This window comes from Fopius arisanus, unplaced genomic scaffold (genome assembly GCF_000806365.1).
Source record: "Fopius arisanus strain USDA-PBARC FA_bdor unplaced genomic scaffold, ASM80636v1 scaffold00058, whole genome shotgun sequence".
Taxonomy (NCBI): Eukaryota; Metazoa; Arthropoda; class Insecta; order Hymenoptera; family Braconidae; genus Fopius; species Fopius arisanus.
In genome coordinates, this window is record NW_011887797.1 from 361,041 (window position 1) to 375,068 (window position 14,028).

The window sequence follows — 14,028 nt, forward strand, 5'->3', positions numbered from 1 at the left end:
CTTCCACCCCCTCCCCCACCCCCCATCATTGACTGAGGAAATATCTTAATGAAGAGAAAACGGAAGAAAATACTACAACTACATTCCTTCTTAAATTAACATTAAGTAGGCACTAATGAGAGAAACACATATGAATATAGAAGTGGAAGAATAAAAAATGAGAAGAAACATAACTAAATAAAATAATAAAAAAAAAATAAATAAAGTTACGTAAGAGAATTAAACAAACGCCTGCCCACAAAACCGTTGATGCAGATTGTATTACCCTAGGGATACATATGGGGATTTAATCCAAATTAATCTAAATAATGAATAAAAAAAAACCAATGGAATCCAAAGGAAATGTTATAACGAAAAAGAACGGCAACACGCGCCTCGGAATTAATACGTAGTGTAAACGAGAATCTCAAGACTCATTCGAAGTCACTAATAGCAGATGAGAAATAATAAATAAACAGTGAATGATAATTAATGAAAATATGAAACATAATTTTTCAGAATCTCGCAATACGCACCAGAGAATTATTGGTAAACGTTTGTTCAATGTGCAATAATTTTTAATTTTAAATAATCTAGCTTAATTTATAAACGATTGGTTTATATAAAAATAAAAATTAATGAAAAAAAAATAAGAGCGAGAGAAATGATGTGAGAGGATGCATTGAGGAGCGTTAGGGATACGTCACATCGAATGATCTTTACATTGAGTTTGATTTGTCGTTGTCGCATTTAGAAAGAGATAATAACGATTGAGATGCCAATTTATGATTGGTCTCAGGGTCGAACTCGTGCGATTTTAATCGACCTAGTCGAATCGGGCATAGAGATTAAGGTCTCCCCTCTTAGAGGTTCAATTCTAGTCATACTTTGATGTGAGTCGATCAGTCGATTGCAGAAGCAATTTTTAAAAATGCTAAAAACAATTCATCTGAAAAATTGGATAAATGAATGAAGCCTCATTTCTTTATTCTTGTGAATGAATCATTAACAGTTGGTAACGCTGAGACATTGATAATTACGCAAAACTTTCCCAGAAAGTACATAACTGTACATTAATTAATGAAGAAATTGTAAATTGTATGACATTTTTATTTTCAATTATTAAAATAGAAATACAGTGTACAAAATAATTGTTTTATTTGTTCATTCTGTTCTCCTCATTATTTCTAGTTGATGTATCTAAAGAGCAAATGAAAATATTCATAGCTTTTAATTAGAATTTTTGAATGGTAATTGTAATGATCAGATGCAAAGTGAATACATTCATTCCGATGCTGTATTTCACCTAGAAATACAAAAAAACATTGAGCAATGAATACCGTTAATGAAGTTAAACGAAAATAAAAACTAATAAACAATAAATAGAAATGTAAAAACACTGTTCCTTAAATAAATGAAGATTAAAGAAACAAAGTTATATATAAAACGAACCGCTGGTCGTGTGCGGCTCTGACAGATGATTCTTTAAAAAAAAAAACAACAATGCTGATGCGCAAACATTAACTATAATGAACGAAAAATTAACCGATGATATTCGCGATTAATAAATGCACATTGTGTTGCGCCTAATAAAGAATTGATGATGAATTATCCATGAATAATCCGGTGCGCAGGTGCGCAGTTTGAAACATTAAAAAAAAATGATGAATAAACCACGAGAATGCTGTTAATCTAATGTATATAGTTGTGTACCGTTAGTTTATCATACATTATAAATCTAAGCTGACTAAATACGCAAACAATGATCTACATTATAACGAATGAGAGGAACTACAGCCGGACGAAATAGGAAATGATGAAGAAATAAAGTGACGAATTGAATAAAGAATCGTGATCGTTTTTTTTTTGCATGGTGACGTAAACAAAATGAATAACTAATACGATTATTACGTTATTACTTGGCACAAAAAAACGTCAAATGAGTGACTGATATGTATGTTAGATTTAATAGCCTATCTAACGATGTGTTTTTATGCACGAACGCGTTAATTGTTCATTCGTAATAGGCAGGTGTGAACAACTGGAGAAATTTGTGGACAAAAAGAAAAAATAATGGTGGGCTGAGAAATTGGGTTAAGGCGTGAGGGGGGGGGGGTGGATAGGTGGGTAGATAGATAGGTAGATAGGTAGGTATGTAATAATGCAACGGGGATATGCCGGGCCACGGAATTCGTCAATCGAGGGAACACAACTCTCGAGATTATCCGAGTATTTTTCTCGTTTATCCAAGTCAATTTCATATTTTAAGAGCATTTCAATTTCTACGGGTTACGTACTAAGGAGATTAATTACTCCATTCAATGGTCTCGATATTGTTGTCGAATTATCACGGGATTGATCGCATGAATTTATTGCAGAGATGAAAATTCTTGTTTATTCATGAGTGCGAATAATAATTTTCGAGTTCTATGCAATCTCCTTGGATTTCTCTTAAGCTGGTGAATTTTTTTCATGGAAATCTATTAAAATTTCATATCAGGTTGTCGTTGAATATTTCGAACGTTTTTACGTCGAATTTCTGATGAAATTTTATATCGATGTAAGGAAAATCATAAATAATAAATGATAAACTGAATAATTGAATGTTTTTGGAGTTCCCTTGCCTGAAATTCTGGAATTTGTCTCCCTGTGGGAATTTCATTGGATTGTGAGAAGGAATTATCTAAAATTATTATCTATTATCACTGGTAATATTATCAAGGGAACCTAATTCCATTTAGCTAGTATATGTGTCCTTCCATATTCACCATGAATACCTCCGCAATACTCCCATGTATGATAGTCGTTGAAATTTGTGAAGAATCTCATTTGACTCCATAATAATCTTGTTATCCACTAATAAACGAATTAAATAAATTATAAAAACTCCGTGTCCCGGCAGGTCGTTTAAGCTTTAGTTATTTTCAAAGATATGATGATTACAATGATAAATACTAGTAACTATTAAGTAGAAGTGAAGTGGATGAAGCTAAAGAGTTACAATAATTAATGAGAATCATCCGAAAATTGATGAGAGCAATTTGGGCAAGATATGAAGATATGAGACTTTTTTCTCCCAAAGCAAAATGTGATTTGGGAGAAAAAATAATTGAAATAAATAATACGCCATGTTTCCGTGCTTCACGTAAGATCGAATGTTTCTATATGTACGTGAAAAAAAAATTATTTACTTGAATAGCTTACGAATTATCAGTAATAATTGTAAAAATGGAGAGAAAACGATTGATCCAAAGGACGGTATATTTCTAGTCAGAAAACTGGAGAAAAGTGGATTGAAAAATCCAAGATGAGAAATAAAAATAAGAGAATTGATTATCGAGAGCTCGCGCTTAAATCACTGTAAGCGGAAAAAATAAAATAAATAAAAACCTGAATAACAAAATCTGTAACTATTGGTGACAGATTGAAGCTAGGGAGCTTTGAGCATTTATGGAAATACGTTGTTTATAACGTTGATTAAAATTTAACGGAGACGCATTTTACGAAGACAAAACATATGTTATATATACGGGAAAATAAATAAACAAAGACCGAAGAGAATGTGCGATCGCGAATTAATCATTGTCGATTTACAAGGAATATTATTATGAATTTATCATTATTGATTAATTAGTAGTAACTAATTAACAATTATCATTGATTAATTATTATTATTGCTAAAAAGCTATATATTACCTTTGTAAATGAGAATCAAGACACTGACGGCTAGGGATACTTAATAAATTGAAATTCTATTAACCGAAATGCATTCATTTCTTTTTCAACAATTCATTAATCCCTCCTTCCATAATTAGAGGGGCATTTTAATCATCCCTATATTCAAATAAAATTATCTTTTACATATTTTACAACAACTAGCGACATCTGTAGGTTTTTTACTCAACAAAATTTAATCGCAATGGAAAAAACATATCTTCATTGTTTTGCAAAAACTACTCTAACTTTCAATCAATTTTTCTTCATAATAAAAAAATGCTTGTAAAAAGAAAACTGTTGAATTAATTGAGGTTATTAGGTGTAATTCATCTGTTAATAGTTATGAATTCATTTTTTCGTATTACCGATCATTTTAATTCTCTTTTATGTAATGAAATACTTTTTGCAATTTCATTTGCTAGTATTTGTTTTGTTTTGCACTATAAATGGCTGTTAGGGATTACCTGAAGTTGATAATCATTTATCGCATCATTTCCTGAGGTACTCGTCATCTCGACAAAGTCCAAATGCAATATATCTCATTTTAGACATAAATCTTCATCAAATTATTCTTCAGACTATACATGCTATACCGCAAGTTGTAAAACGAATTCCTCACAGCAATAAATCGAAGGCATAATCTTTTTAATTCCAACAATTTTCAACTTTTAATTCCTCTTCCTGCACGACTCGCACACAGAAGATTACAGCACACAAGATAACTACATATTCTATATACACAAATTACTCGATAAGCGGAATAAAGAATTAAAAATAACTCCATATAAAATTCCTAAAGCCGAAAAACCTACCATTAAATGCAATTGTCACCAGATTGCAAATTAAATTCCCAGAAGAAATTCGCAATTCGACTAATCAATGTAATTAATATTGAATTTCACCAAAAATTCCTATCGATTCGTGGAAAAGTTTTTCGCGTGGAATTTGAAGTGCCATTTCTTTTTCTTTGACAATTACGCATGGACGTGCTCCGCTTCTGCGCCGGAGGATTCCTCTGGGGTATCTCTTCCATTCTTGTTCATCGAATCGTGAATGATAGATCTTGACCCCAAGCCCGACAATTGTTCTCGTCTCAAACTCATTCGAGGAAAATCGAGTGTCAAATACAACTGGTGTCTCGGTTCTTGAATCAACAATGCTATCTCCGTCGAGATCCATCACTCCTATTCACTCTCATTGGCCGACGGTAATATATAATACATACTGTAATACATGCTGTAATACATAGTAGTTGCAGGTAACTCAGTACGGACTATCACAGGCCGCAGTGCATTGGAGACTGCCTCACCGTCCATTCCTTCAATTTTCGATCTGAAATTTCGCCGTTCAATTAATTTCCCCATCGTCGAGGAATTTCTACAGTGAAAATTCAATTAATTAAAAAATGTCAACTGTAATTATGGAGAAACCGAAAGACATGAGGAATTTCTCCGCAGAAGAGATGGCAGATTTCTTGAACTCATTCGATACAATCATGAGTGATTGTGACGGTATGAAATTAATCATCATTATTGTATTTCTTTTATCAATATTAATGTGAATAAGTGAGTCAGATATCAGAATGATTATCTAATGATCAATACGAGTTTTTTAAATCACTTATGGAGGTGTTTATAATGATAATCGAAGCTAGTGAAGATGACAGTGAATTATATATAATTTATGGAGGTGCGAAGGTCGATCATTATTAAATGTTAATTATATATAATTTATTGGTTTAGGTGTTTTGTGGCATCTATATACTCCGGTGTCAGGCGCTCTGGACACTCTGAAGACTCTTCAGAGTTTCGGTAAACGTGTACTCTTTGTTTCCAACAACAGCACAATCTTTGTCGAGGATTATGTTAAAAAATTTAAAAAAATGGGCTTCGAGGCAACACCTGTAAGTGCGCTCGTAATTCTAAATCAATTAACGTTGGAGAATCGATATTCATTTTAAAAATGGTGCACGCAATGGGCCACACTGCAGATCCCTAGTGTTCCATCGGGTGATCATTTTCCCGGTTTTTTTTAAATATGTTCTAGGATCAGATAGTTATTCCCTCACTAGTCATTCTGGCGTACTTGAGGAAAATAAAGTTCGAGGGGAAAGCACTCGTAATCGGCACCACATCCTTCAGGAAATTCTTTGAGAATGCCGGAATCGATGTTATCACTGCGGTATGAAATTAGATAAAAGATTGTCTGATAATAATCAATGCATGATGATGGAAATTGTAATTTGAATTGAGTGATTGAATACGAGAGGATAATTAATAATAATTTGATTTTTTACAGCCGACGTCTGTTCCAGAGAGTTTAGATGCACTACCGGATATAGTAAAACTAGATCCAGATGTCAAAGCTGTTATCTTTGATTTTGATATCAATCTCAGCTGGGCGAAGATATTCCAAGCCTCTTTATACTTGGCACGAAAAAATGTTATTTATCTAACAGGAGCACTGGACAAAAATCTCTTAGTTGCTAAAGATTTATTACTCTTAGGTACGGACATTTATCCGAAATGTATCGCTCGTCATTATTTTCCCATCTGCTTTCAGGTATCGATCAGTTTTCTGATATTTTAATAGAAAGAAGTGGCAAGAAACCAATCGAGTGTGCCAAGCCTAGTGAACAATTGGAGAATTATTTATTCGAGAATTACCAGATAAGTGACGCGACGAGATGCATTTTTGTGGGAGATTCGTAAGTTAATTGTAATAAAAAATGTCATTGACTGATCAGTAATTTAACGGGAGCCCCTAAATTAAATTTATGAAGAAAATTATATTAATTGAATTAAATAATTGATTTTTGAATGTTTTGAATAATTTAATGGATTAGACAATCATTTCATTTTTTTCTCTCATTTTACTAGTCTAGGACATACATCTGTGCAAGTTTTCTTGCAGATTGTTCTTTATTTTCGTGAAATATTCACAAATCATTCCAGATTATTAGCTGACATGAAATTCGCAAAATCGTGTGGATTCAAGAGCATCTGGGTGGGATCTGGTGTCGATACTCCAGAATCTTGTGAAGCCCAGAAGACCGTACCGATGGCGGACTATTACCTCTCGGATCTTGGAGTCTTGAATGAACTCATCAAGACCTCCAGGGCCAATAGAAACGATCAACCTAGTGGACAAGACTAAAAATTAACCGTTCAACATATAGCAACTGTAAAAACAAACAAATATTCACCCTTCACGAATTAATTTTTCATTCAACATTCAACTTCAGACAATAATTCACAGATTTTTTTTCACGTATATTACTGAGGATTACTTTTATCGTTAAAATCTCTGTAAACTGTTGCGTCAGAAATCCGTACGGCATTGCAACGAAATTATTCATAGTGTAATTAAAAAAATTTAACCTGTGGATTCCAATAAAAAAGTCTGAAAGAAAACATCACAATTTTTTGTGAATTCCTGTTATTTTTTCTTTCCTGAATTCCCCATCACAAATTATTATTATTAATTATTACAGCCTGAGGGGTTATCATGGATGGTTATCAGGACTTAATGAAGATAATTTTCTTCATTAATAAGAAGATTTTGTAATGGGAATGTTGAATTTCGGTAACTTATATGGGCATGTTCAAACCAATCGAAAATAACGAGTACTCGATATCATTGTACCGAGCGAAACAATAAGATAACGCGACCCGATCGGTCTGTGAAGCCCGAGAAGACCCAATGAGATGGACAGCGGCAGTAGAGGTCAGTTTATATCTAATGAGACAGTATAGCTAGCAAAAAAAAACTATCCAGCGAAGACTAGTATTCGTTGCGCAATAGCAGTTAATAGTGAGTAGAAGAATAAAGTGGCACGCGTTCACCACAGGTACCCTCAGACCTGAAATGAAGGGGTTTTCAGTAAGTTGTTGATTTCAATAATATCACAGATTATATTCCAGACCTGCGGTGAAATCCTCACAGAATTCATTGATTTCACCACGAAATCAGGAATTGAGTTTTTCGATTAGTCACTAAGAAACGTATTCATTAATTCTCACTTCTGGTTAATTCTCGTGATTATTTAATTGGGGTAATTGTGATTGGTAATTGCAGACTTGGCGCATTGGAGTGGCAAGCTGTTGTGCAACAGTTACAATGGCTTTGATAATGTGGAATCGATGGATGCATTTCTCTCGTGATAAAAAAAAAGCAGTCAATGGAGAAGAGAGTGATGGTAAAAATAGAGTATCTCTGGGTGGCGAGGAGGGAGGTGAGGTGTTGGGGGAGGGAGTGGGAGAGATAAAAGAAATAAAGGAAATAAAAGAAATAAAAGAAATAAAAGAATTACCCCAGCCCAGCTGGATCAAAGTGGGAGAGATAAAAGAATTGTACTTTTATCCACTCAAGTCGGGACGAGGGCGGGAGGTTCTGGACTGTCAGTTCACTGAATATGGAATTGCGTTGGAGGATAAAGAGGGTTTGATTCTGAGGGACAGGTAATTCAGCTTTATTCTCAATTGAAAAGTCTACGGGAGATAATGCGTAATGATTTTTACAGGAGATTTTTGAAAATATTGCTTTATCTTCATTGTGGTTCGATTTTTTTTTTGACTCTTAGGATGTTTTTGGTGTACAATGAGGAGACCGGAAAGTTTATAACAGGAAGAAATTATCCGACGCTAATTCTGGTGACTTTGACGACTGTAGATGAGTCCAGGGTTCAACTCCAGGCAACTGGAGTTCCGAATTTAATATTTGCCTTGCCCCAGTCTTCAAATGATTCGTTGGCCATCACCTGTAAAATGTGGTTTGGCGAAACCGTGAAATGTATCGATTGTGGACCAGCGCCTGCCCAATGGATATCGAAGTTCGTTGAATAATCAATGATTTTTTAATGGCTGCATTAAGGGATTTTCTTCAATATTTTATTCCAGATTTCTGACGGGCACCGATTCAGGGCTCAGGATTGGCATCGCGATGAAGGGACGGAGGAGTATCCTCAAAGGGCCATGGGAGAGATTCAAAAAAGTTTATGAGACACTGAGAAGTGAAGACACGGTAAATGGATTAATAATTTTGTCCGATTGAAATTGCGTTAGTTTATCGATAATTCATTTTCTTATTACCCTGATTTTTTTTCAGGGGTTCTTTGCCGATTTAGCGAGTTACATGCTGATGTCGAAGTCCTCTCTAGACGAATTGAATTCAAGATTGGAAAATTGTGTTTCTTCTCTGCAATTTCGTCCAAATATCGTTGTATCTGGGAGTCTACCATTTGACGAGGACAATTGGGAGTGGATAAAGATCGGTAACAGCGCAGTCATTAGAAATGTGAAACCCTGTCCGAGGTGAGCTAAATTATTTTTCTATAAAGAGTCTGATGCAGTTTGAATTTTTGGCTCGATACAGGTCGATTTCCTTGAGATAACCTCTAGATAAAACAAATAAATCAACCGTTAGTTCTTTTTATTATGTAATTGCTGTTTTAGATGCTCAATGATCGGAATCGATCCTCATTCAGCCGTAATAAATGACCAAGAGCCATACAATATATTAAAATCATTCAGAGAACAGACGGATGATCGAAAAATCAAAGTAGATGGAAAAGCGCCGGTGATGGGGATTTATTGCGGATTGTATTCAACCGGAAATGTGAAAATCGGTGATGATGTTTTTGTTCACATGCCGAAAACCGTTTGTACCACTCCTGTATAGCGTTTTAATAAAATTCCAACAACAAAAGCACACATTCCTTCTAAAACTCACAATTCATGCAGAAAAATCGGTTGAAGTGAAAAAAATGGGGATTTTTCCAATTTTCCACTTTTCCATTTCGTGATTGTTCTATTTTTTTCTAAATGAGCTTCTCTTCAGAAAAATCATCGGAGTGTTCTATTTTTACTCTACACTGAACAGGTCTAGCCAAAATATATTACTGATACCAGATATTCATTGTTTATATATTTTTAATGCGAAAATCACAGCGTCCAAGATTTAATTGGTTGTCACGAGTTATTAAACTATTTATCTTTAAGGAACTCTCAAGCGTGAGAGGACACGTACTCATGTGTACATATCCCCTAGATATGTACAATCGTTTACCTAACTCGTGTAACAACCTGAACTTACATTTTATTTATTTATTTTTTCTTGAGAAATTCAGTCGACGAGTTTACAAGGGATTTATGTATGTACACGGTAAGACCAACATCAAAATTATTCTCCAGTTTATGTTGCATGATAAGTTCGCGTAGACTTAGACTTTGTGTCAATGTTTCCCTTCCCACGACTCAATCTTCACCCAAGAAATTCCGACTGATAAAAATCAATCTGCGATGCCTATCGATTGTCTGAATATTCATTCATATTTTTTCCGCCTTCTATTTTTGTTTTGCACTTGATGGGACGAATCGGGTGGAATGTCGAATAAAAGATAAGAATCTAATCTCATCTGCATTTGAACTTGAATGAATGGAACGAGAGATAGTGGTCTATCTGTTAAGTGAGTGTGTATTTGATGAATAAAATGAATGATTCTCGGGATTGGATACACAGACCGGGAGGTCGAGGGGAAGTGAAGATAAGAGGATAATGGTAGGGGCGGAAGGTTTCAGCTTGTTGTTCTTTTGATAGTCCAAGAGGGTCAACCTCAGTGAGAGTACGTTCCACAAAATATATAAAACATGAAAGAATTAATAATTCTATATTTTGTCTTATCGATTCTAACGAGCTCCAGTGCCTGGAGAAGTGACAAAAATGGCAAGTAAATTTTTGAAATTGTCACCATAATAATTAAAAAATGAATCCAAATTTGTATTCTTCAGATTTTCAAAAGACTCTTGGCCACTTGAAGCCACAGACTCCTCCAGAAGTTCAGGCAAAAGCAGCCGAGGATTTGATATCCCGAATAATTGGCAACAATTCCAAACTCTTCACTGTCTCCATCAATCCTGAGATAGGTCCTGAGGGTCGGGATACCTTTAAAGTACGGAATTAAACATAAAACGTATACTTAAATAAAAATGCGTGTAAACAGAATGAACTAAAAAATCTCCTCGCGTGTGTTGATCAAGTGTATTAAACAAATTCTTCTCCTAGATTGTGAAAAACCAACTAGGAATAATAGAAATAACCGCAAACACCGGAGTATCAGGAGCTTGGGGCTTCCACTACTACCTGAGGCATTATTGTAACGCCCACATTGCGTGGGAGGGAATGCAAGTTGAATTACCTAACACATTACCCGAAGTTAATGTAACGGTGGTATCAAACGACAGGTGATCAATAATCGATTGCACGATTAAATAATCAGTGGCTGATGACCTAATGCAATTATTCAACTTTAAACAGATTTCGTTACTACCAGAATGTCTGTACTGCTGGATACAGCTCAGTTTGGTGGAGCTGGAGCCAGTGGGAGAGTAACATCGACTGGATGGCCCTCAATGGCATCAACTTGGCTCTAGCTTTTCACGGTCAAGAGGCCATTTGGCAGAGAATCTATCTCCAACTGAACATGACGAGGGAAGAAGTTGATGATCATTTCGGAGGACCAGCTTTTCTCCCCTGGTAAATCGACAACTCGTGCAATCAATCATTCGTGATAATTATTAATGATTTTTGTAATTAGGACGAGAATGGGAAACATCAGGGGATGGGGTGGGCCTCTCCCTGAATCTTGGCACGAGCACAGCATTTCAATACAGCATAAAATATTGGACAGAATGCGACAGCTTGGAATCATTCCCATTTTACCTACTTTTGCTGGATATGTTCCAAGGGCTTTCTCTAGGATTTTTCCCTCAGGCAACATGACGAAAATCGGAACGTGGAATGACTTCGAGGACAAGTACTGCTGGTGAATTGTTTTGACTTTTAAAAAGCCACTATGTTATCCATTTATCGTGGATTTCTCTATTTCTTCAAGAGTCTTATTTTTTCGTGTGCAATTTTTTTTTTAATTAAAAAATTATTCTTTGAATCTAGCCCAATGTTGCTGGAGCCAACAGATCCGCTTTTTAATTTTATCGGCCAGAAGTTCTTGCGCGCGGTAAGTTTGACGATATGAAGGATTCAACGTGAATAACTTATTCACTTTATAGTATATAGAGGAGTTTGGGACTGACCATGTCTATAGCGGTGACACCTTCAACGAGAACGAGCCATTGAACACCGAGTTGGAATCACTGAGGAACTCTGCACGGGCTGTCTTTTCCATTATGACTGAAGTTGATGAACAGGCAATTTGGTAGGTAATGGCTCCCACTGCGTTTATTCAAAATGAATAATGGAGTTCCTTTGAAGGATTATGCAGGGATGGCTTTTTGTGCACGATATAGAATTTTGGACTGAGCCCAGAGTCGAGGCGTTCGTCACAGCTGTTCCAATTGTATGTATTCAGAATCATTTATTTAACACATATGACTGATTATTACTATACATTATGCTGTACAAAAGAGACTACATACATGAAAAATAAATGCTTATCTTCTGCATTTGAAAATTTGGTGAGAATTATTTTTCATTTTTATGGTATCAGGGCAAGATGATCGTTCTGGATCTTCAATCAGAGCAGTTTCCCCAGTATTCGAGATTAAAGTCGTATTATGGACAGCCGTTCATCTGGTGCATGCTCCAGAATTTTGGAGGAACCCTGGGAATGTTCGGATCAGCCACAATAATTAACAAAGTGAGGAATCAAATTGGAAGTTCTAAATGAAAATGATTTCGAGCGGTGATTTTGAGAAATTAAAATCTTTATGTGGTATAATTATAATTGTTATAGAGGATTTCCGATGCGAGAAATATGAAAGGTAGTACAATGGTCGGGACGGGCCTTACTCCAGAGGGAATCAATCAGAACTACATTATTTTCGAGCTCATGAACGAAATGGCATACAGACGAAGACCTGTCGATCTCAACGCCTGGTAAATTCTCAGTGTTATATTGATAATTGCCCATGATTTACGCGACTTGTTTCAGGTTTGAAAACTACGCGACCAGGAGGTACGGCGCTTGGAACGAGTACGCGACGGAGTCCTGGCGCCTTTTGGGAAGTTCTGTCTATAATTTTGTTGGCATCGAGAAAATTCGAGGACATTACGTTCTAACGCGACGGCCGAGTCTCAAAATCACTCCCTGGGTATCAACCGATCTATTGATTCCCTCATCTCTCCACTCCCAAATTATCTAATTTATTTATTTAAATTACAGTACAAATATGCGAAGAAATCTTATGAATCTATTATTTTCCATTAGTACTATCAAGTCTATTGATTAATTCACTTGGTTTATTCGTCTACTCGCTTTTCCATCCGTGCATTAGATTATTCATTGAGAGGTATGAAATGAATGAATGAATTTGATGTTTGCAGAGTTGGTACGATCCCCAGGCGGTTTGGAGTGCCTGGGAGACCTTCTTGAAAGCTCGTTACGGAAGAATTAACAGTACTTTATATAAGTACGATTTAGTCGATCTCACGAGACAAGTGATTCAACTGAAAATCGATGATGTTTATGTTGACCTTGTGAACGCATACTCGATGAAGAATCTAACGAGTTTTCGAGAGCTCTCACATTATTTTCTGGAGCTATTCGATGATGCTGAGGATATACTATCCACAAGTGAACATTTTCTCCTGGGTAAGTGGATCGGAGACGCGAGATCACTGGGCACTACGGAGGTGGAGCGACAATTGTACGAGTACAATGCTCGTAATCAGATAACATTGTGGGGTCCAAATGGAGAAATTAGAGACTACGCGAACAAACAGTGGTCTGGCGTTGTGTTGGATTACTTTAAGCCACGATGGGTCATATTTGTGGAGGCACTTGATGACTCCCTCGCGCATGGAAAGAAATTCAATAGTACTTTGATTAATCAGAGAATGTTTGATGAAGTTGAGAAGCCATTCACTTTCGCCCGGAAGTATTATTCCAGGGAATCCAAAGGTAATTCACATCAACTCGAAAATCGTTTTGCAGTTTCATTTCAATTTCATCAGTGAAATTCACCTGTCTTCTTCAATTCATTGACATTTCATTAAAAAAAGTGTTAAACTCACGGGATTATTTGGTAATGACATTATTTTCATTGATTATTCTGACAATTTATTTCAGGTGATGCAATTTCCGTTGCTCTTTCATTAAATGAGAAATGGAGTAAATTGGAAGGCGCGCAACCTGAGAAGCGGAGAAGGAATATAAAATTACGGAAATTTGTAAATTAGTTTGTTTTGTACTGCATTGTAGTGAAATATACTGAGAAGTAATTAATATTTCACTTACCGTATTGTAAAGGGGAAAAGAACAGACGGGATGGGATAGTTATCGTGGTGAATTAATAACTTGAAGTGCGTTTTGAGATG

At 35.7% G+C, this 14,028-nt stretch overlaps 3 protein-coding genes across 4 annotated transcripts; all 3 read left to right on the plus strand.

Moving 5' to 3' along the window:
* Positions 1-4,724: 4,724 nt before the first annotated feature.
* On the plus strand, positions 4,725-7,117 carry LOC105268502 (4-nitrophenylphosphatase). Of its 2 annotated transcripts, XM_011308113.1 has the most exons (7): positions 4,725-4,903; positions 4,955-5,207; positions 5,439-5,599; positions 5,743-5,877; positions 5,995-6,202; positions 6,259-6,403; positions 6,651-7,117. In XM_011308113.1, the coding sequence occupies exons 2-7, from the start codon at positions 5,102-5,104 to the stop codon at positions 6,850-6,852; spliced, it is 957 nt and encodes a 318-aa protein (XP_011306415.1). In that variant the 5' UTR covers positions 4,725-4,903; positions 4,955-5,101; the 3' UTR covers positions 6,853-7,117. The 2 variants fall into 2 exon arrangements, with proteins under 2 accessions (XP_011306415.1, XP_011306414.1); XM_011308112.1 differs by having other exon boundaries at positions 4,725-5,207.
* Positions 7,118-7,486: 369 nt separating this feature from the next.
* LOC105268501 (mitochondrial amidoxime-reducing component 1) lies at positions 7,487-9,405 on the plus strand. The gene is made up of 6 exons (XM_011308111.1): positions 7,487-7,578; positions 7,774-8,156; positions 8,279-8,527; positions 8,595-8,718; positions 8,803-9,008; positions 9,150-9,405. Exons 1-6 carry the CDS (start codon positions 7,564-7,566, stop codon positions 9,373-9,375), a joined length of 1,203 nt encoding a protein of 400 aa, XP_011306413.1. The 5' UTR covers positions 7,487-7,563; the 3' UTR covers positions 9,376-9,405.
* Positions 9,406-10,273: 868 nt separating this feature from the next.
* Naglu (N-acetyl-alpha-glucosaminidase) lies at positions 10,274-13,936 on the plus strand. The gene is made up of 13 exons (XM_011308116.1): positions 10,274-10,419; positions 10,485-10,645; positions 10,759-10,937; positions 11,011-11,229; positions 11,291-11,518; positions 11,647-11,710; positions 11,763-11,908; positions 11,965-12,049; positions 12,200-12,349; positions 12,446-12,588; positions 12,644-12,803; positions 13,036-13,612; positions 13,781-13,936. The coding sequence occupies exons 1-13, from the start codon at positions 10,344-10,346 to the stop codon at positions 13,888-13,890; spliced, it is 2,298 nt and encodes a 765-aa protein (XP_011306418.1). The 5' UTR covers positions 10,274-10,343; the 3' UTR covers positions 13,891-13,936.
* The last annotated feature ends 92 nt before the right edge of the window (positions 13,937-14,028 follow it).